Here is a 22282-nt window from a genome sequence, read left to right as displayed (position 1 = left end):
TCTTGCGATCCTCCACATTGAGATTTACTGGTAAGAATACCTGTCTGTAGAGTATGGCACAAATCCATATAAAAAATAATTTCAATTCATTGAATGTAAAACCCTGAATAAGTCAGTATAACATGTGTATTTTGTTAGAGCCAGTACAACACATTGCCACCCTTTCATAAAGATGAACCACTCCATCAGTAAAGGCATATTTTGATGGACAGCGTGGACACAAGAGCTCACCTCAGAGGATTTTGTTTCAGCACATTCACAGGACGAATTGTTTTACTTATGAATATTAATGTCCCTCTAATTTGAGGCCGTTGTTAATGCTTGTCGCTAGGAGCCTGGCAAATCAGGTCCCATTCCTGTTAAAACCATGTATTAGACACCCCCCTGACACTAAGCCCTCGCCTTTGATTCTTAATTGCAGAAGCGCAAGCATTTGCAGTAGATGGGGCGCAAAGCTTTAATTAACTCGATCACACGTATTCTGTCTTGACTGTCACCCACATCATGCATGGTGTACTGCACCAATATCATCCCCAGTTTCTCTCAGCTAGAAAGATGCCGTTCCAAGTTCATGATCACAATTTCATGCATCTGCAATTGGGGATATGTTGTTTATAAGTAGCTGCAAATATGTTGACGTGAACAAATTATCTTGATGCCTTCCCTAAAACCCACATTAAATACTTTTCTGCATGTAGCTCTGAACAATAACTGAGTTTTGATACTTAAGTAGTGTCCCGGCATAGCTGGTCCAGAACCAAAACACGTTGGATGAGGACTGATCTGTACGGTAAAAATCAGGCTGTAACTTTGTGCTTCTATGAGATAGAACTCAAGGATCAGTTAAGATTTTTCATTAGGAACTGAACAGTCTCTCACATGTGAAGAAATCAATTCAACATACATCCCCTACAGTTGAAGGAACATGTTAATTGAAACTATAAAATATCATGGCCGATAATTGCTTAAAGGCCAACTTAAACTTAAAAAGTTAGATACGAGTGCTTTCAAAAGAAAGGATGTTCAAATTATTTATTGGACAGCAAACTCATTTCAATTAAAAATATAAATACACATTATGTACAGATTCATTTAACATTCCTTCCAATTTTTTAAAGTCACGAGACACTGGGACCTGTGCATACCTCAAACAGCAGTTTCACAGATGACGCCAAATGCCAACAATGTTTACTTAAAACAATGCTTCAGTAGATCATTCTATACTAATGTATGTTTAATTAAACCAGGTTTAAGATTAAAAGCTCAATACAACCACTAGTCTATAAGCCTTTTCCTGTGCATAAGCTACTGCTCTACGTAAGCTTTCACAATGGTATTGCATCAGCAGAGTTGGAACTTTTTGCAGCATTTATAAAATTAGCAAAGAAATTAACTGTCTGTACTGTGGCGAATTGGATTCAGGTTCCTGCCTGGTTCCTATAAGGTAAAACCATGGTGCCACCTACAGCACGACAGGAGAAATACAGCCTTTAAAATGTGGCAGTGTAGAACACGCTGCTCACCACTTCACTGGTCTAGACAGATTCCACTCAAAATGTTACGGTTTGTAATAACATACTTTTTGGAAGCATAATAAAATACATTGGTATTAAAATAGACATACTGGAGCTAAAAACATCACTCAAAGGCATTCTTCTTTTGATACTAACTTCTTAAATCACAGTGATATGGATTCTCCTTCACCATTATCCGGTGCCACAATACCAGTTACATCATTTTGCATTTGACTCATTCTAACAGTGACTCTTGAACACCTCTTCACAATAATCCCAAACTAGATGTGTGGGGAAAAAAAAGTTAAAGTTAAGCAAACCATGAGCTAAATTGTGATCTTAGATATACACCACACCTTTACAAGGGACAAAAACAGCACATTATGATCAGTCAAGTGTCATGAGACCCATCTCAAGAACAACTGAACACTAAATGAAGAGTGAAAGCCGGGAGTCTTCTCAAACAAAAAGCATTTCTAAATTAACCTTTGCGACGAAACCCCAACTTGATCTGATAAGTAGCTGAAAAAAAAGGTGGTCTTTGACCTTCAGATCTTTCAGGATGAGCAACAGACAATCTTGTTACTTATTAGCACAACTCCAATACCAGCATGAACACAAGTTGGTGTACACACGCACTTGAAAATATAAACCTTATTTAAATACAATCCAGACACATTGGAAAACGCATACCCCCCCCAGAGCAGGGTAGAACAATCAAAACACGGCAACCTTTTTACTACTTTTTCGTCTGAACAGCATTTTGAAGGACTTCCTCTTGATTTTGGATTTTTTAAGTCCTGTCCACCAGAACAAAGAGAGAAAATGACATTAAGGAACATCCCAGGGTTTAATGACAGTGGCATTTTAAAATACTCACCAAGAGTCTGCATCATTTCATTCAACTGCTGATCCTCTTCATCTTCCCTAAAATAGAGAACATGTTTAGGTTTTTCAAGTTACACATCCAGCTTGACCTTAGTGACCACTTGAGACCATTGCAGATATTGAAATGCTCTTCACATTAAAAAAAAGAAAATGGTTCACAACTAGAGGTCGACCGACTATGATTTTTCAACGCCGATACCAATTATTTGGAGGACCAAAAAAGACGATACCGATTAATCATCCGATTTTGTATTTATAATAATAACAATTACAACAATACTGAACGAACACTTATTTTAACTTAATATAATACATCAATAAAATCAATTTAGCCTCAAGTAAATAATGAAATATGTTCAATTTGGATTAAATAATGCAAAAACAAAGTGTTGGAGAAGTAAAAGTGCAATACGTGCTATGTAAGAAAGCTAATGTTTCAGTTCCTTGCGCAGAACATATGAAAGCTGGTGGTTCCTTTTAACACGAGTCTTCAATATTCCCAGGTAAGAAGTTTTAGGTTGTAGTTATAGGAATTATAGGACTACTTCCCTCTATACCATTTGTATTTCATTAACCTTTGACTATTGGATGTTCTTATAGGCACTTTAGTATTGCCAGTGTAACAGTATAGCTTCCGTCCCTCTCCTCGCTCCTCCCTGGGCTCGAACCAGCAACACAACGACAACAGCCACCATCGAAGCAGCGTTACCCATGCAGAGCAAGGGGAACAACCACTAGAAGGCTCAGAGCGAGTGATGTTTGAAACTCAATTAGCGCGCGCTAACTAGTTAGCCATTTCACTTCGGTTACACCAGCCTCATCTTGGGAGTTGATAGGCTTGAAGTCATAAACAGTGCAATGCTTGACACACAACGAAGAACTGTTGGCAAAACGTACGAAAGTGCTGTTTGAATGAATGTTTACGCGCCTGCTTCTGCCTACCACCGCTCAGTCAGATACTTGTATGCTCAGTCAGATTATATGCAACACAGGACACGCTAGATAATATCTAGTAATATCATCAACCATGTGTAGTTAACTAGTGATTATGATTTATTGTTTATTATAAGATAAGTTTAATGCTAGCTAGCAACTTACCTTGGCTTACTGCATTCGCGTAACAGGCAGTCTCATTGTGGAGTGCAACGAGAGAGGCAGGTCGTTATTGCGTTGGACTAGTTAACTGTAAGGTTGCAAGATTGGATCCCGAGCTGACAAGGTGAAAATCTGTCGTTCTGCCCCTGAACAAGGCAGTTAACCCACCGTTCCTAGGCAGTCATTGACAATAAGAATGTGTTCTTAACTGACTTGCCTAGTAAAATAAAGGTATACAAAAAAATAATAATAATCAGCACCCAAAAATACCGATTTCCGATTGTTATGAAAACTTGAAATCGGCCCTAATTAATCGGCCATTCCGATTAATCGGTCGACCTCCAGTCACAACTCGCATCAAATTGTGCAAGCAATAAAGTTGCGCTATTTCCGTACCTGAGCCTGTCTTCATCCAGTCCTTCTACAATGGCGTTTCTACCGTTCACAATCTCCATCAGCCTCTCCATCAGACTGCTCTCTCGCCGAAGCTCCTCTGTCGACTTCAGATGATCTGTGACACCATAGATAAGAAGACCTATGTTAGACATAGGAGCACTACACTACAACATGGTAGCTGCTGATCTGTTAGGGGGATGTAAAGTGAACAGTTGAGGTGCTGTGTGAACATTGTGCCTCCTACCTGGTTTCTCCAACAGTCTGCGCAGCTCACCCTCCACCCCAGGCTGCTGCTCCTCCAGGTCTTGAGTCTTAGCTCTGACAAATGCAATAAGTGATTTTTAAGCCATTGTAAACCAAAAATAGTGCAGATAGATTCGGGTAACATTTAAACTTGACAAGTACTCACATGTACACAAGCTCCGACTCCCTCCTAATGCATGTCTGCTTCTTTTGGATCAGGTTGAACCAGTCAACCATCAGAGGGTCCATCAAAATGTCCCCCTTTCCCTCTGCAAAAGGCCAGTTCATTGGCAATACATAAAATAAATAACATCTATTTGTGCAGGACTTATGAACAAAATGAATCAGTGTTCCAGTCCAACATGCACATTGAGCCTTTGTCAGTGCCTAAGGGCTGTGGGTATACAAACACACCAGCCACAACCAATAGTACAAACTGGGCTGAGAGAGAAGTGTCCCATTAACTCACCCTGCCTCCTATCAGCAGGACAGACAGGTGCATGTAAGGAGTGAGGGAGTAAAGCAGTGAACCAGATAATAATATTAATATAACTGTGCCCAGATGGTGACCTTGAGCAGAGCAATGAGGCCCCCCTACTGCTCCTGCTCTGTTTGCAGCCACAGCCAGTCTCTGGGGCTGGTCAGCTCTTCACCACCACCTCGCTATCACTCAAGGGAGATGGATAGTATCAGAGAGGGAGAAGGTGCCCTCATGTGGGCAGTGCCTGCCTCTCGCCTCATTGGGCCGTAGAGGAGGGAAATGGAACCTGTTCGCCAGTCACACCTCTCCCCTCCAGGCTGTGTGGGTTTGGATTCCTGTGTAAAGTCCCAGGTGGGCTGCAGGGATAACATGCTCACCATCAGAGCACAACTCAAAACTGAGAATAGTGGAGGGACTGGGCCATTTCAATTGAAGTACATTAATATATATCTAATCATAAAGGCTGGTCTATTTGGAAGTTTAATTGGAAATAAACTTTGATAGAAGGGGAGAATCTCAATTGCACACTCTCCCCTTCTCAAAACCCATTGGAGAAGGTCAGAGGGGAGGGGCTTCTGGCTTTCTCATCCAACGGGTTGAGGAGGAGCAGGCAATTGAGATTCTCCCATGGTGTCCTTCAAATTCCTGTCCTGACAAAAGACCCAGTTAAGGTTGAAACATGGTCAGTCTTCTTTAACATAACTGTGTGCAGAATCACTTGTCATTTAAGTCCTTCAAAAGCCAGACCAGTCCCAAAACCAATAACTTAACTAAAATGAGAAAGTGTATGCAGAAGACCTCCCTCCCACTGGCAATTGCTATTAGACAACATCAACAGAGGGACACTGGGAGTAAAGGGAAGTTCAATGGAAAGTACCTTCCTCACAGCTGCGAAGCCTCTTCTCCATCTCCACTCCCTTCCTCTCCAAGTCACCCAGGCTGTCTCCAATCTCACGCAGCTCCTTCACTATCTGGTCCATGGGGATGTGATGGGACTTACATTGAACAAAACAAACAACACATGGTGTCAATTGCTAATCCTGTGTAATTATTTAACTGACATGAAAATGTCATAAGAATGACATTATCACATAGGATAGTTATTTCCTCTGATAAGCTCTACTAACATGCCACTCTTTATGTATGAGACATAACTGATAACTTACCGAGGGTGACCTCATTTCAGACTGGGAGGTGTTTGTGGGTGACAAATACTTTCCATTTTTGGAGCCTAAGAGGTAGACAGAATAGGATTATTACATATTTAATGGCTGACAATCAGGGAGTCATTGTCACACAAGACTTAACCTCGGAAAATAAACAAGCTAGGACATATATAAAAAAAGATTAAAACATCAATGGTTGAGAATGTCTGGTAATAGAAAGTGAAGGCCCAGTCTAACCTGTGGAGCTCTGGCGAAGCTGTTTAGGAGATATAGGGGGAAAATTGCCATCCGTTGAGCCTAAAAAAACTAAATGTAACAGATTAATAAACTGCAATATATAGATTACAAATATATTGTGGCAATGCAATCACTGAATGGAGTTCTTGTCTTTACCCGATCCTGCAAAGCTGTGGTGAGGCTTATTTGGAGTGGGAACCCTGTGCCAGACAGGAACCAGGGGAGGAGTGGACAACAGAGGAGTAGAATAATTCTCATCTTTAGTACCTAGAAGGTGAAGCGCGATATAATTTAAAATCCCAACAAGTCTTTGAAAATGTTTAGGGTCTCAAATGATTGAGTAATCACTACTCTGCCAAGTATAGAGGATAATAAAAAGCATGTACCCAAGCCTCCAGAGCCGCAATGGGGCTTCTTGGGAGACGGAGCTCTGTGAGACACGGGGCCAGGTGGAGGAAAGTTGAAGGCAGGTGGGGGAATCGGAGGAGAGTGGATGTTGACGATGATACTAGTAGCAAAAGACTTCAAGATGGCTTCAGGTTTGGGTTGCTCAACAATGATCGCTTGGTTCTCAGAGTCAGAGGTCCTGGAGAAAGAGGGTGCATGTAAGGAGCAGGAAAATATTGGACTTTCCCCTGAAATCAACCATTTTGGATTGAACATACAGTAAGTACAAAAAGAACATTCAGCCTCACCTTATATTTAGAAATAATGGAGGTGAGAAAACAGTGGAGGGGGTCATCAGGGGGAATTCTGGGAAACTAGTTAGTGGTGCACTAGGGTTCATTTCAGCCATAGCACTCCTTGGGACTTGTGAGGATGGGGGAGGAGAGTGGCTGCAATTTGAGCCAGTCAGCCATAACAGAGCAGGGCGAGGCAGGATGAATCCGCAGGCTGGAGGTGTGGATACATGAGACGCCCAACTGGTTAGCTCTCCAGATCAGATATATAATTGAATCTCTCACCCAGGTGACAATACCTGCCTTCCCTTTGTGTGGATGTACAGGATTAGAAAGAAAGTGGTTAATAAATAGATAACTGATGAGCAGTCCAGACTTACTTCAGTCCTGGTCCATCTTTAACAGGCTTGAGCTTTGATCGCCAGTTAACAGGAGCCTCTGCACGGTCTGCATTTACTGCCAAAGAAATACATTTTGAAAGGAGACTATTATTCAAGCTCATTATCAAATTCTACAACTCAATTTAGTGTTTAAAAAAAAAACATTGGAGGGCTAAACAAGCTGGGATGTGCAAATTAAAAAAGGCTGTTAGTGAAGACTGCTAATGCACTAGCAGCTCATCTTATTTTCATGCTCTTAAAATAGACTTTTGTTAAACTGTATGGAAATGCTGTTCGTGGCTACACCCTTGTTTTAACAAGGTAATCGAAAGCGTTCCAGCTTTTGAAGTTTCCCTTATGACCCATTATAAAAACATGATCGTGATAAAAAAGTTCTGAAACTGAAGTGGAATTGAAAAAGCTTGCCTTTGATGGTGGAGGATACGGTTGTTGGTCTGGCGCTGGCTTTGTTGACGGTGTTAAGCAATTCCTTATTGCTGGTGAAGAGTTGTCCTGCTGTGCCTGGCCCACATTCAGCCTGCTTCCAGCTGGGGAGGTCATCTGAGTTTACCATATCTCCAAACCTGGGAAGCAATACTATCACCATTAGGTTTGGAAATGTACATTTAATATTAGCTGACATCCACAAAATGAGATGAACTGTGCACACTTGAAGACTAAAAGCCTGTAGGTAAACACATAAGCATTTTCTCACCTCCTTTCTGCTGGTCGGATAACAAAGTATCTGGTGTTATTGTTGTTGCAGTTCGCCTCAACTAGTTTCTTGGTAATGACGGCCCTGGCTCGGTTCTTCTCTTCCTCAGGACTCAGGGGCACCCTCGGCAGTACTGAGGGCTTCTGGCTGCTGGAGGGGACCTCTGGGGTGGAGGAAGATGACTGGAAGAACCTCTGCCGTGCTGCCTGGGTTCTCTGGGCCGAGCTGGTCCATGGTTGGGGAGCTGGGGGGTGGTCTCCACGGGCTTCAAGACACCCTTGATGGGAGTCAAAGGCACAGAGGTGGGGCGGGACACAGACTGGACTCTGCTGGTGTCACTTTTGAATTCAACGTTGGCACTTGGGCATCCAGTCTGGATGACAACCCCAGAGGGAGGCTTGTTGTAGTCATTCTTGGTGTTCTGGTGGTCATTACAGATGAAGCAACCTGGCTCCTTCCCTGATTTATAGGCCCCAGCCAGGAGGATGTTGGAGCATTCACTGCACCTGGTGAAAGGTGCAACAAGGGTATCAACATGTTTTAACCATAATGATGGAGCTGCTGTCTGTTTAAAGCGGACATTTACTTGAAGCAGCTCCTGTGGTAAAGCTTCCCATCGATGAAGTGCCGTTGGACCAGATGAACGTGGCATTTGCACACAACACATTTACTGCTGAGAGTGCCCGTCTTATTGGAGCTCTCCACCAATACATCTGTCTTCTGTGGAGGGGAGAGAGAACAATTAAGCATTTGTCATGTACTCATGTAAAAAAAAAAAAAAAAGAAGCCTGTCAACTGCGTTTATTTTCAGCAAAAATGTCATGTTCATATAAATATTTACACAAGATTCAACAACTGAGACATACTGAACAAGTTCCACAGACATGTGACTAACAGAAATTAAATGTGTCCCTGAACAAAGGGGGGGTGGGTCAAAAGTAAGTCAGTATCTGGTGTGGCCACCAGCTGCATTAAGTACTGCAGTGCATCTCCTCATGGACTGCACCAGCTTTACCAGTTCTTGCTGTGAGATGTTACCCCACTCTTCCACCAAGGCACCTGCAAGTTCACAGACATTTCTGGGGAGGGGGGGGGGGGGGGGGGCTAGCCCTCACCCTCCGATCCAACAGATCTCAGACAAGGTCCGGGCTCGTCGCTGGCCATGGCAGAACACTGCCATTCCTGTCTTGCAGGAAATCACACACAGAACAAGCCATATGGCTGGTGGCATTGTCATGCTGGAGGGTCATGTCAAAATGAGCCTGCGGGAAGGGTACCACATGAGGTAGGTGGAGGCCTTCCCTGTAATGCACAGCGTTGAGATATGCCTGCAATGACAACAATCTCAGTCCTATGATGCTGTGACACACCGCCCCAGACCATGAAGGACCTTCCACCAAATCACTCCCGCTTCAGAGTACAGGCCTTGGTGTTACACTCATTCCTTCGACAATAAACTCAAACTCAATCCCAACCATCACCCCTGGTGAGACAAAACAGTCAGTGAAGAGCACTTTTTGCCAGTCCTGTCTGGTCCAGCAACGGTGGTTTGTGCCCATAGGCAACATTGTTGACGGTGATGTCTGGTGAGGACCTGCCTTACAACAGGCCTACAAACCCTCAGTTCAGCCTATTGCGGACAGTCTGAGCACTGATGGAGGGATTGTGCATTCCTGGTGTAACTTGTGCAGTTGTTGCCATCCTGTACCTGTCCCGCAGGTGTGATGTTCGGATGTACCGATATTGTTACACGTGGTCTGCCACTGCGAGGACGATCCTGTCTCCCTGTAGCGCTGTCTTAGACGTTGTCAGTACGGACAATGCAATTTATTGCCCTTGCCACACCTGCAGTCCTCATGCGTCCTTGCAGCATGCACAATCGAGAGAATCCTGTCGGGCTGTATCACCGCCTGGAACAGCAACTGCTCCACCCACAACCGTAAGGCTCTCAAGAGGGTAGTGAGGTCTGCACAGCGCATCACTGGGGGCAAACTACCTGCCCTCCAGGACACCTACACCACCCGATGTCACAGTAAGGCCATAAAGATCGTCAAGGACAACAACCACCCGAGCCACTGTCTGTTCACCCCGCTATCATCCAGAAGGCGAGGTCAGTACAGGTGCATCAAAGAGGGGACCGAGAGACTGAAAAACAGCTTCCAGCTCAAGGCCATCAGACTGGTTAACAGCCATCACTAACATTGAATGGCTGCTGCCAACATACGGACTCAAATCTCTAGCCACTTTAATAACTAAAAATGGGATGTAATACATGCATCACTAGTCACTTTAAACAATGCCACTTTATATTATGTTTACATACCCTACATTACTCATCTCATATGTATATACTGTACCATCTACTGCATCTTGCCTACGCCGTTCGGCCATCCATGCATTTATATGTACATATTCTTATTCATTCCCTTACACTTGTGTATATAAGGTAGTGGTTGTGAAATTGTTAGATTACTTGTTAGATTACTGCATGGTCAGAACTAGAAGCACAAGCATTTCACTACACTCGCATTAACACATGCTAACCATGTGTATGTGACCAATAAAATGTTGATTTGATTTTGATTCGTCACTCCAGAGAAAGCATTTCCACTGCTCCAGAGTCCAATGGTGGCGAGCATTACACCACTCGAGCCAACGCTTGGCATTGCGATCTTAAGCTTGTGGCCGCTCGGCCATGTAAACCCATTTCATGAAGCTCCTGACAAACAGTTATTGTGCTGATGTTGCTTCCAGAGGCAGTTTGGAACTCAGTCGTGAGCGTTGCAACAGAGGACAGATGATTTTTACACACTACAGCGGTCCCGTTCTGTGAGCTTGTGTGGCTGACCACATCGCAGCTGAGCCGTTGTTGCTCCTTGACGTTTCCACTTCATAATAACAGCACTTACAGTTGACTGGGGCAGCTCTAGCAGGGCAGACAATTTATGACTTGACGTGTTGGAAAGGTGGAATCCTATGAAGGTGCCACGTTGAAAGTCACTGAGCTCTGCAGTAAGGCCATTCCACTGCCAATGTTTGTCTACAGAGATTGCATAGCTGTGTGCTTGAATGTATACACTTGTCAGCAACGGGTGTGGCTGAAATAGCCGAATCCACTAATTTGAAGGGGTGTCCACATACTTTTGTATATATAGCGTACATTCAGTAGTTCACCAAAATGTATACCTGTCCAACATCTGATAAGTTTTTTTTTTTTTTTAAGACATTAGAGACATGTGTACTCCTCTAACCTGAACAGCAGCTCTGGTTGCTTTGGGGGAGGTTTTCACCATGAGAGAGGAAGGAGGTGGACAATTCTCTATGGCCATTTTATACACCATGGTTTTGGCCACCACCGGGAGGTTCTTCTTTCCACGTGGCTCCTCCTTGGAGCCCTCTGCTGGTCTTTTCACAGCACCCACCCCTCCAACTGGAAAAAACAACATTGGCCATCAGAAAGCAGAGGGTTGAGCCACAATACTCTAGTCTACAATACCTGAACCAATAGCTCAGTAGAGATGATTTGTGCATGTGAAACTGAAATAGTTTGGATATACAACATCTTATAAACCAATAACCATAAACAATTTGAAAAAAAAAAAACATTTGCCAAGTTTTAAATTTACTACTGATTGTAAGGATAAGTACATTACACTAAACAGGTTTGAAGCAACGTTTTCACCCGAATTAACACGACATGACACCTGTGTACTTTACACAATCACCTTAAGTAACATCTCACCAGGAAAGGAAATACTTATAGTGCAACATATAGGCTAGTGCTCCAATGTAACAAAGCTGCCTCAAGTCAGACAGTCTTACTCGGGTTGCGCCCGTGGAAGTAGTTGTAGTACTGGGAGACATAGGTGAGGACGCTCAGTCGGTCTGGGATCCTCAGGGCCACCATGTCCTCTGCATCCAGCAGAGCAGCGATCCCCAGCTTGTCCTCTGCAACTCGGAAAGCCTGAATTTAAAATAAAACACTTGTTTTAATAACCAACCATAAAGCCATAGAGAGCCAAAAATTAGAGGGGTCAGGTAAATTGGAGTACCCCCTAGTAAGCAGAACACATAACGGTTCGTAAAAATGTACAACATTTGCTTTGTAAATGTTTAAAAAAAAGCTGAGGTAGTAAGGAGAAATCGTACATAATTTGAATAACACTTTCCCAATGTTCTGGAGGGTTTCTTAATATACAAAGCAGCTACTTAATTTAACTGTAAACAAGCCAGACAAAATGGTCTCTTCAGAAATAGAAAATCGTAAAGTCCAGCCAGCAGCTGTTTGTGGCCCCATGCTAGGGAAGTCTGGACAGGGGGTGAATAATGAATAGCACATTTCCTGTGCACACTCAGCCCTGGGAAGAAGGAGGGAGAACGGGGCATTGTTCAGGATCAACCTGGACGTGCTCATTAAAATGTTAAAGTACAGCCTTGCAGAACGGCATATCCGTTCATGTTGGAGGAGAAAGACCAAACAACTTCTACATTTGAGATTCTCTGTATAATAGTAACGGAATTGGCCATTGTTGCTGTACCGTAACGAAATAGAGTCTGGACAAGACAAATGCATATTTGTAGTCTGCAGTGACAGATATACCCACCACAGAGAGAAACCTGAGACACACATGAAGGACTGGACCTCCTTGTCATGAAATACAGAGGACTACTATCAATGTGTATAGGAATACCTCAGACTAAAAATAAATAGCTACACAAAATTAGTGTTTGGACTCCACCATGGGGGAATTCCTTCCTAGCTGGTTGGTCAAATAGACTAGCGTTACTAAAACAGAGAATTTTTTTTTAAAAATACACTGGTTTAAAAACACATTCTTATGCAACATCCCAAGCAGTGTTGTCTCACCATACTGTCTAACATTTGTAAATGGACCTTTATCGTGCGGATCGAGTAGCCCACGGATAACAGTAAGCCTCATTCATAATGAATAACCCAGGGAGTCTCTTCTGGTACTCAGGTTCTTAACAGACGCTGTGGGGGATCGGCACGACTAGCAGCTAGTGTTTTGCAACAGATCCTGGAGTGCATAGAACACTATGAGGTCTGTAATCCTCAAACTGAGGAAACCAGCACAGAGAGAATGACTAAATTATGGACAAGTCGCAGCTGCTTGACTCATTCTTATCCCAACATACTTCCTGGTGTGAAGGAAATAGCGGGGGGGGCGACGACAAAAGAGTTGGTCAAATAATTCCACAAAGAGTAAGCTGGCATCTGTCAAAGTATCAATATAAATTAGTGTAACTAGCCAAAGTCACTACCAAGTGAATTGTTTACACAGTGTAAGACTGACTTGACACACTCCATACAACTCGCAGATGACATTCTCCTCACAATAAAACAGCAACATGGGACAGACCTTGCATAGCACCCCTAGCAGAGATGGTTTCCCAAACTACAGTTGGTATTTGAATAAGCTTGCCTGGGACATGAAATCCTAGGAATACATTTTGCCCAGTTATCAACTGGGAAAGACGTTCTGCATTTGGCCATTGCGTTTACATACTATGCATGCTACAAGCTATGCATGCTACAAGCCACATTTATGGTGAGCCATCATTCTTTTCACGAGTTGCATTTAAGGTCACCCTTCAGAGCAAAACTTGTTTGCCCCAGTTCAAGAGACAAACCTCTGAGATATATAGCAAAATATCCATGAATTGACTTCTCCACAATTCCAGTCATTTGGAGACTTCACTAATAAAAAAAATAGGCCTGAATGTTACAAAGGACTTAATGCATTTCTAACAATGCAATCCCCTCAAACACAAACCAACTGACTGTCTGATAAGATGGTCAAACAGTTCAGTATGGTCATGTCAATGTACAACCTTTAACTGTGATGATGTTACATGCATAAATAGACAGTAAATCTTACCAAGTTGTTGTTGTCAAAAATATCCTCTTTATTCAAGGAGTCGTAGTCTCTGAATATAGAACACAGGGAAATGAATAATTCACATTGTGGAGGTTGATCAAAGGTTATTCTCAAGTGAATTTGGGTGACTAACTGCCCTGTTCAAGGAAAATAACCAGGTTTCTGGGATACATCAAAAATTATATTCTAGTCCACTAGTTCAGCAAGAAATATTGTGGGAATGGTTATGCTGTGAGGTTTCTTTCTGTTTGCCTAGATAAATAGGTGAAATAAAAGTAAAAAATTATCAACCAAATTTTGTCAATCCTTTGGCTAAAAGGACGCTGGAGAGGGGGGATTCCCGCCACCATTGTTAGACAGGAAGCCACTGGGAACACTTCAAAATAAATAGAACATGATCACAAATATCACTTTATTTCTATTATATGTAGTGTTCGAGGGATTACATTAGGCCTAACGTTACATGACAACATTAATTACAAAAAAAAAACATTATTTGAAGCTATAGCCTAAGCTACAAAATGTGTTTGCAAAGTAGAAGACAAAATGACAAAAAACATTAACTGTTTGGTTATGATAAGGTACGTCGACAGTAGGCCAAGGTTTCCCAAACTCGGTAACGTTGCACGTTTTGGTTTTCGCCCTAACATTACACAGCTGATTCAAATCAGGTAATCAAGCTTTGATCATCGGAATCAGCTGTGTACTGTTATGGCAACAAACAAAAAAAGTGCACCGAGTTTGGGAAACGCCGAGGTCGGTTATTCGTAATATGATTCAAAATATTACAAGTTAACTGTAACGTTAAAGCTAACAGCAAATGCCCATCGAAGTGTTTGGACCTATTGATTGTTTCCAGCTGGTAATGATTTGTTGCACCTGATTAACCATTCCGTTGAACATCAATTCTTCTCCCAAATCTACATTTTAAGTCATTATAATGCTTACATTAGGTCCGGTCTGTATTTATGGATAAGCGCACAGAACGCCAACCCGTCCCTAAAAGAAGTTGTCATGTTGATGATAGCCACATCTCGGTACCCATTGCACTGAAGTTTGCACCACTGTTGAAGCGCCTTGATGGCAGCCATCCTTCCCGGAGCGCGTCCTGTCAAATAAATGACTTCCGAAAAAAATATATACCAAAGAGAAGTATGCAACCAGTGGGTGTTATGTCTTATTTCAGGTGAGTGCAGGTAGTAGAAAGCAAGATTCCGATTACCAAGAAAGAAAAGCCAGTTCAAACTGTTCAGTGTTCAATCATCAGCTGATGCTCGCGACTGATACGCTACCATTGCATACCTCATGAAAAAGTATATTGGCGTGACGCAAGGGGGCGAGGCTCTGGTTCAGTAGCCTAGTTAACGCTGTTAATTACCATTTTACACCGTGACATAATTGCATTTAATAATAATCATAGTGTGGCAATTAATCGGTAATTTTTAGTGTCTGTCCGGTTATTAAATATTCATTTGCATTATGTCCTGAATAGTCTATTTCAGAGAGGTAATAATTGGCATAAAAGTATATAATATCAATGTTTACACTATTGTTGAAGTCTGTGTGGTTTTAATATCAATAGTTTTCATGGACAAAATGGGCTATAGGCCTACATTAACGCACTAATGAGCAGACGTTATTGTTGAAGCCTTAATGAGCAACTCAATTAGGCTATGAATACAAAGGATTCGGCTGAGCCCTTGTTTGCTCATTTGCATATGGGTTATTTGCATATGGGGCATTTTCATTCGAAAAACCAATGATACATATTTTAAGTTACATGTTGCAAACTCAGAAGAGGCTTAAGGTCTCCATGAAACGAATTAATCCAGACCCACAGACCCATTTTGGGTCACCAATGGTGGTTTCAAATTTGAACCAAATGAGATGGGCCCAAATGAAGATTGGACAACAATCCAGAACAATTTGAGTGTGTCTGAAATGTGAGTAACATAGGAGAAACTGACCCACCAAGAACTCGACAACCTCAACTAGATGCATAACCTACAAAGAGATTAGATGGACATTGATATATTTACACACAGCAAAAAACAACAACATTTACTTGGTGTAAATAATACAAGTAGCCTAATATATAGTAGGAACAACATACCAATAAAAGAAAACAAAATACATTGGGAAAAACTTGTGTAGTAACACTGCAATTACACTAAAACGTTTTATTAACATGTTTTTTTTTATATATTAATTGTTTTAACATAATAGCAAAATATTTGTTAACAGACCTTGAAATCTACAGAATATAAAGATATGGATAGTTGAATTATTACTGAAGCAAATGCACACTGGCAATAAATATGTGGCTGACAATGAATATACAATAATGATTGAGTAAAGGAAGGACAGTTATGATAATACTTATGGGGTTTTCTCGTTTGGGAAAAAGAACGTCCTCCGTCCTCTCTCCTCCATGACCAGGAAACCGATAAGTGGTCAAGTCATTATTGGCAAACGAAAGTGTCCTCCCCTTCTCGATAGCCAATTTTCATCAAGGATATTCATGTGTATCCTACCGCGGAAGTTTTGAAATCTTCCACACCCCCTTGGAATCAGCTTTTGTTTTGTCAGAGGAGAAAAACATGCACACGTTTAAAAACAATATGCTACTTATTGTTTGTTTTATCTACAACATCTCTTGCACAATTAACTTAATTTGTTTTGATCACTTTACACTTATTTTGGGATCCACCCCAGTAAACGTAATTTTCCTAATGACGAGTGAGTGGAGAAGGACCGTATCATTTCAATTAAGCGCATTTCCACCCACGTTCACTCCTCGCCGACTGTCCTCGATTAACTTTTTCCTTTATCAAAGGAGGCAAGAGAGGACGGAGGAGGTGAGCAAATCTAATTGGTAAAAGGCCCATGAATGGAGAAGAGATTTCATTACCAGAGGGGGGCACTGTTAGACTACAGAGAGACTTTTGAAAACATACAGAAGACTCAAACTAACACTCAAGCAGAGCCAGCCCTGGGCATAAGTGACATAGGCGCTTGACCCACGGCCTTTATGGTGCCCCCAACTAAAAAAAATAGTCGGGGACTAAACTTAATGTTGAGCTTCAGAATAGGATAATACACAAGGTGCAATGTCGTGCATTTTGCATTAGCAGTTTTCCTCTTGCTATGTCAGTCACTCAATTAGCTCGTCAGGTAGCATTTTTTAGATTGGTAAATTAGTCTACCTAGCTATCTAAACTTGTAGTAATTACCTACCGGGCATGAAGGGCATGTGTGCATGAGCCCCCTTTGATTTGGTTAGTCACTCTCAATCAGATATCATATTAACATGCTATAAGTCATGGCAAAATATGTATAATTTCAGTAAATATTCTGTACAACTGCACATTTTTCTCTCTGCGCCATGGCAAAATGTGTAGAATTGCAGGAAATTAAATTTAAAACTTTAAATGTTTCTCTCTGCTGTCAAGAGGCTAAGGCCGGCCCTGCACTCAAGATTTACATTCTCCATTCATTAAAATCCTTCCAACTCCCTATTCATATCCCCAGATTCTGCATTGGAATTTGCAGTGACCTTGGCAAAGTGGTGTCATATCCCATGTTTCTTCCACAGAACTAAAGGCTGTTCATGTCATACAGGAGATTGGCCATACAAAAAAGGCCAACGTCTAAGCCTGAAGGAAGTGCTCTGACTGTGAGGCTGAAAATCCATTAGACTTGGAACAGCTGCTCTTTCCATGCTCTGAAAATCAACATAATACAGTTTAGTAGGACAAATAGTGCCACCTCTGGAAAAGTAGTGATAATGATGATACAGGATATTCTTATAGTCCCATCCTGTAAATATGTTTTAGCCGACTGTACTTTTTTAACATCGATATACGGTATAGCTCAAGACGATACACTATGTGAGTCGTCTTAATATACATTTCAACAATACCTATAAAAAATACAAACAGTGATAGCCTCTCTGATGTATTTAAATGACAGCACTGTTGTAAAAAGTTCATCTTTCTCAGCAAAAAACAACATCTATTTGCCTCTTAATCTTCAGAAAGCGTTCCTGTCATTGGGGCCAGTCATTTTTCAGCCACTTCCATTGTTTCCTACGAGGGCCTGTGGCAGCACGCAGACATCCTGCCTCTCGGTCTGCAGTGAAGGTAATAGGATAGCCCCGGCCAGGGTTGGGCTTGTCATCGATGAGATCATTGAGAAGTCATCAGAGCGTTTCCTGTTTTAATTTGACCCTAATCTGATGGCTAATGTAAGAGCATTTAGTCACCAGTAATACAGAAGAATATCTAAAGACCCTGGGGTGATGGATGAAGATCAGGACTGCATATCTGAGTTTAACATGTATTATGTACAGATTTATTTAGGCGTGAAAAACCATGAATGTATTAAATTAAGAATTTATTCTGAATTGACTCACCTGGATAAATAAAGGTTCAATAAAATGAACCACCTCAGTGGGGAATGTGAAACGATAACAATGACATCTTTGTCTCATGTGTTCAAGAGTTCAAGATAGTGAATGATAGAAACTGAAATTGTTCAGCCAAAGTATAAAGAAACATTAAGGATAAAATGTTAAGATGTTACTATGGATATACTATATATTTATAAGATGTTACTATGGATATACTATATATTTATTAGATGTTGTTATGGAAATACTATATATTTATAAGATGTTATTATGGATATACTATATATTTATAAGATGTTGCTATGGATAACCTATATATTTATAAGATGTTGCTATGGATAACCTATATATTTATAAGATGTTGCTATGGATAACCTATATATTTATAAGATGTTGCTATGGATAACCTATATATTTATAAGATGTTGCTGTGGATATACTATATATTTATAAGACGTTTATTCTATACATTTATAAGATGTTACTATGGATATACTATACATTTATAAGCTGTTACTATGGATATACTATATATTCACCTCATCCTAGTCTGAGCATTTAAAATACACGTTTAGCGTGATTGTTGATAGAAAAAGATGTCCAGTACAGAAAAATAATGGCATTTCAAAACACAATACATTTATATAATACTAAACAAAAAATCAGCACCTTTTGTAAATGTTAGTTCATATCCTCATTGAATAACAGAATGAATAAAACCAAGGATGGAGTATTTAGGCAAGTTGCCTCAACCATGATGAGGTCTTAGGGACCTGTTTGCAAAAGCCACGCAGAGAGAAAGAGCCATATCAGTTGCTCTCTCTGTCGTCAGTGTTCTGTGTTTGTGTCTGCAGTGCTGATGTCTCTCCTCCTCCTGACCTGGCCACAGTGCTATGGATCTCAGCCTCGTGCTCCCTGGCCTTGGCCCTCAGCTTGGCAATGCTACAGCAGCGGAACTCTTCTGGACTGGGCCCCTCCATCCCCTCCCATTCCCCTGCTGGCCCCTGAATCATACCCTGTATGGGGGTGGTCATCACAGCAGAACAAGGTACTTTAGTCCAGGGATAGCTTCCTTTCTCCTGCCTCCTCTCCCAGTGCTCGCTGTCAGAGCTCTCTAGCTCCGGTAAGCTCTTGTTGGGTTTGTCTGTTGTTGTGTCCTCGGCATTGTCCTTCCTGGGAAAGGGCTCTCCTAGCTGGCCCTGCAACTTCAGCTGCCTCCGCATCTTAGCCCGGCGGTTCTGAAACCACACCTGGTGAAAATGGAACCAATGTAATATGTAGTATATGAGAGAGTGAAATCTCTTACAATGCAAAACATTTGTTTTGAAAAATGTTTCAGTATCCACTAGATTTAACAGTTTTTTTGATGTATTCATAAACAAATATATATATATATATATATATAAAATACAGTAACACTGTGGCATGAAAGCTGATAGAAACAAAGATGGCTTCTAGAAATCAGTGTTCATGCATTAGTGACAATGGTTTGGAATGAAGAGGGTGTTGGGACTGTACCTGCACTCTGGCCTCGATGAGGTCCAGTCTGAGGGCCAGAGCTTCCCTCATGAAGACGTCAGGGTAGTGGGTGTTCTCAAAGGTCTTCTCTAGCTCCTCCAGCTGCCAGCTGCTGTAGTTGGCCCGCGCACGACGCTGCTTCACTGGCCTCTGTTCATCTGGAAAGCACAGCACAACCGCCAATTACACAATCGCCAAAGGTTGACAAGGAACTAATGGCTCTAGATTGGATAATTAGCGCCGCCGTTCATTAGGCCCTCTTTAACCGTGCTTGATAATTGATTGTTTGTTAGGAGCTGTTAGGAAAATCTTTTGTAAACATTTACACTGCCATTAGACAGTGCTCAATGAGTCTCTATGAGAAAACACATTCCACCAACTAATAAGCCAACACGTATCTGTAATAAATTGTCACACATGAATGTAAATATCCATGTGCTCTCCAAAGTTACAGTAATTCTGACATTCTAAGGCAGACTGTTGGTTGGAACTCACCCATGCTGGCCGTGAACTGCCCCATCCCAGCTGCCTGTGTGGCCAGGAACAGAGCCTCTTTGCAGGGCTCTGGTTGCAAGTAACTCCGCAGGGACTCATAGCTGATCAGGGGCCCAGGGATCAGGATCTGTGGAGGGGAGCCCAGTCTGGTGGGGAACGCAGGGAACAAGTGAGCTGCGGAGGAGTGGAAGACTGCAGGTAGAAGAGTGGAGACCAGCTGCCCAGGGCCAAACATTATCCAAAAGCTCTTAGAGGAGTCCAGAGTCTTAAGTGTCAATCCACTGGTATAAAGGGAACAGTCTGATACCAAAACAATGGGACGTATCTCAGGAGCACTTCACAACATCAGACTAAACATTCTTGTTGAGGTTGGCACAAGATGGAGCAGAGCCAAGTCTTAAGGCTTCTTTACCACAGTGAAATCAGATAGGGCTGTTAATGAAGTACATCACCAGATCCAGAATTAAAGAAATCACAGAATCTTCCACCATCAATTCTGAGGGATGAATTGCAGTCATCAGCCATACACTGACTCTCGATCCAGAAGGCTACCTAAGATGAAGGTTGAAATGGAGACTCAGGAGGAGTTCAGGTGAGATGCAGGTGATGGGTGGGGAGGCGAGAGAGGACTGCACTCAGCAGGTAAGGGGGTCTCACCTTAGTCTGGTGAGGTTCTCTCTCCTATCCTGCTGTTCCCCCCTCCTTCCTTAGCAGTCACATGACTCACAGTGGGCCCAGACTGACTCCTGGGTGTGAGAGAGAGGGCTGGGCTTCAGAGAAATGGAGACAGGAATGTGAATCTGACCCATGATCACTCTCCAGGTAGATTTTCACACCACGGTATCATTCAATCAAAGTCCATTTAGAAACACAATGTACACTTTATCTTCTTCAACACACCAATCCCATACAATGTTTTGCATTCAACTTACATTATAGCAGCACCTCCCACTCTCCATTTAATGTTGCACTCTGCATGGATTTGGTGTCTGAGGTTTACTTTGAACAAGTTAAGACATCTTTTAGCTTCGTAAATTTCAATCAAAGTGATGGATCAGACATCAAAGTGTGGAAATGACATAAAAAAAACAGCGCTTGAACGTTCAGTTGAAACACGTATACCACAAATATTTGAGAATATCGCTTGTCTTTCAATTAATAGTTGTCAAGCAGCAGAAGAAGAAATGATTCCGATGACAAACTGGTACAGCCCTTCGGAGATGATCAAAACAGGCTCAAAGGTGCCAAACACAGAGCCACTGTTGCCAAGGTAAACAAGTTCACGCTAATTACACCACCTAATTGACATGAAGTTGAATGATGACAATTAGCTGGATCAAAAATGTTTACCTAACACTTATTTCCTGATCTGATGTTCATTTTGGATGTTAGATACACTAAATGCAGTCATTATACACCCCAGAAATGTATGCAATTAAAAATAATTGCTTTCCTAATAGCTAGGTCTAATCTTTCAAATGAAACGTTCAACAAAAACAATGGAAATGCTGTCATTAAATGACTAAAGTGGTCCCATCTAGTCTCTACTAGTCTTCCATCTAAAATGGGATCACCTGTTCAAATAGAAGGTATTGTTTGGTCTTCGGGCTGAAGACAGAGTTCACTGACAATGGCTGTGGGTCAGGGCTCCTTGGCCTTTGAAAACAGATTGAGCTTTTGGAATTTGCACCTATTTCATGTCACCCAGATTTGTATTTTTTATTAAAACGTCTCCTCTTTCTCTCCAAGTAATATACACAATCCTAACAAAAGACTATAACAAATACATTGACATAGAAATTCCAATCAATAGGGAATTAATGGGAATAATGATCACCGCAAGCGTTGGAATTGTAAATATTGTGAATTTGTATGATTGTTTGCAGGGCTCCCTTGGGTTCAATGGGATTTTCCAAGTGGAAAAACATTTAAATACAATCGAATAAACCTATAAAAAAAGGTATTACCAGTGTTATACACATATGCAAGCAGGTTTTGTTACTGTGTAATAAGTTAGAGTTACTCAATCCCTCTTTCATGTCATCAGGTAAACTGTCCCAAATCACAGCTTAGTACGGGGCCTCAAAGTAAATCTCCACACATGCTGGAAGGAAGGTAATACAGCACTGTACTCCAACAGACCGTGACAGAGAGAGAGCATTC

The 22282-nt window shown here is 41.7% G+C and overlaps 1 protein-coding gene and 1 pseudogene across 1 annotated transcript; both read right to left on the bottom strand.

Annotated features, from left to right (window-relative positions):
* Positions 1-1015: 1015 nt before the first annotated feature.
* On the bottom strand, positions 1016-14931 carry LOC139422212 (MICAL-like protein 2; annotated as a pseudogene).
* A 3984-nt stretch (positions 14932-18915) lies between these two features.
* LOC139422526 (paired mesoderm homeobox protein 2-like) lies at positions 18916-20354 on the bottom strand. The gene is made up of 3 exons (XM_071173685.1): positions 20120-20354; positions 19625-19782; positions 18916-19356 (listed from the first exon to the last, which is right to left on the bottom strand). The coding sequence occupies exons 1-3, from the start codon at positions 20352-20354 to the stop codon at positions 18916-18918; spliced, it is 834 nt and encodes a 277-aa protein (XP_071029786.1).
* Between the last annotated feature and the right edge of the window lie 1928 nt (positions 20355-22282).

The sequence above is a fragment of the Oncorhynchus clarkii genome, chromosome 12 (assembly GCF_045791955.1).
Source record: "Oncorhynchus clarkii lewisi isolate Uvic-CL-2024 chromosome 12, UVic_Ocla_1.0, whole genome shotgun sequence".
NCBI lineage: Eukaryota > Metazoa > Chordata > Actinopteri > Salmoniformes > Salmonidae > Oncorhynchus > Oncorhynchus clarkii.
This window is presented reverse-complemented; position numbering and strand designations above follow the sequence as displayed.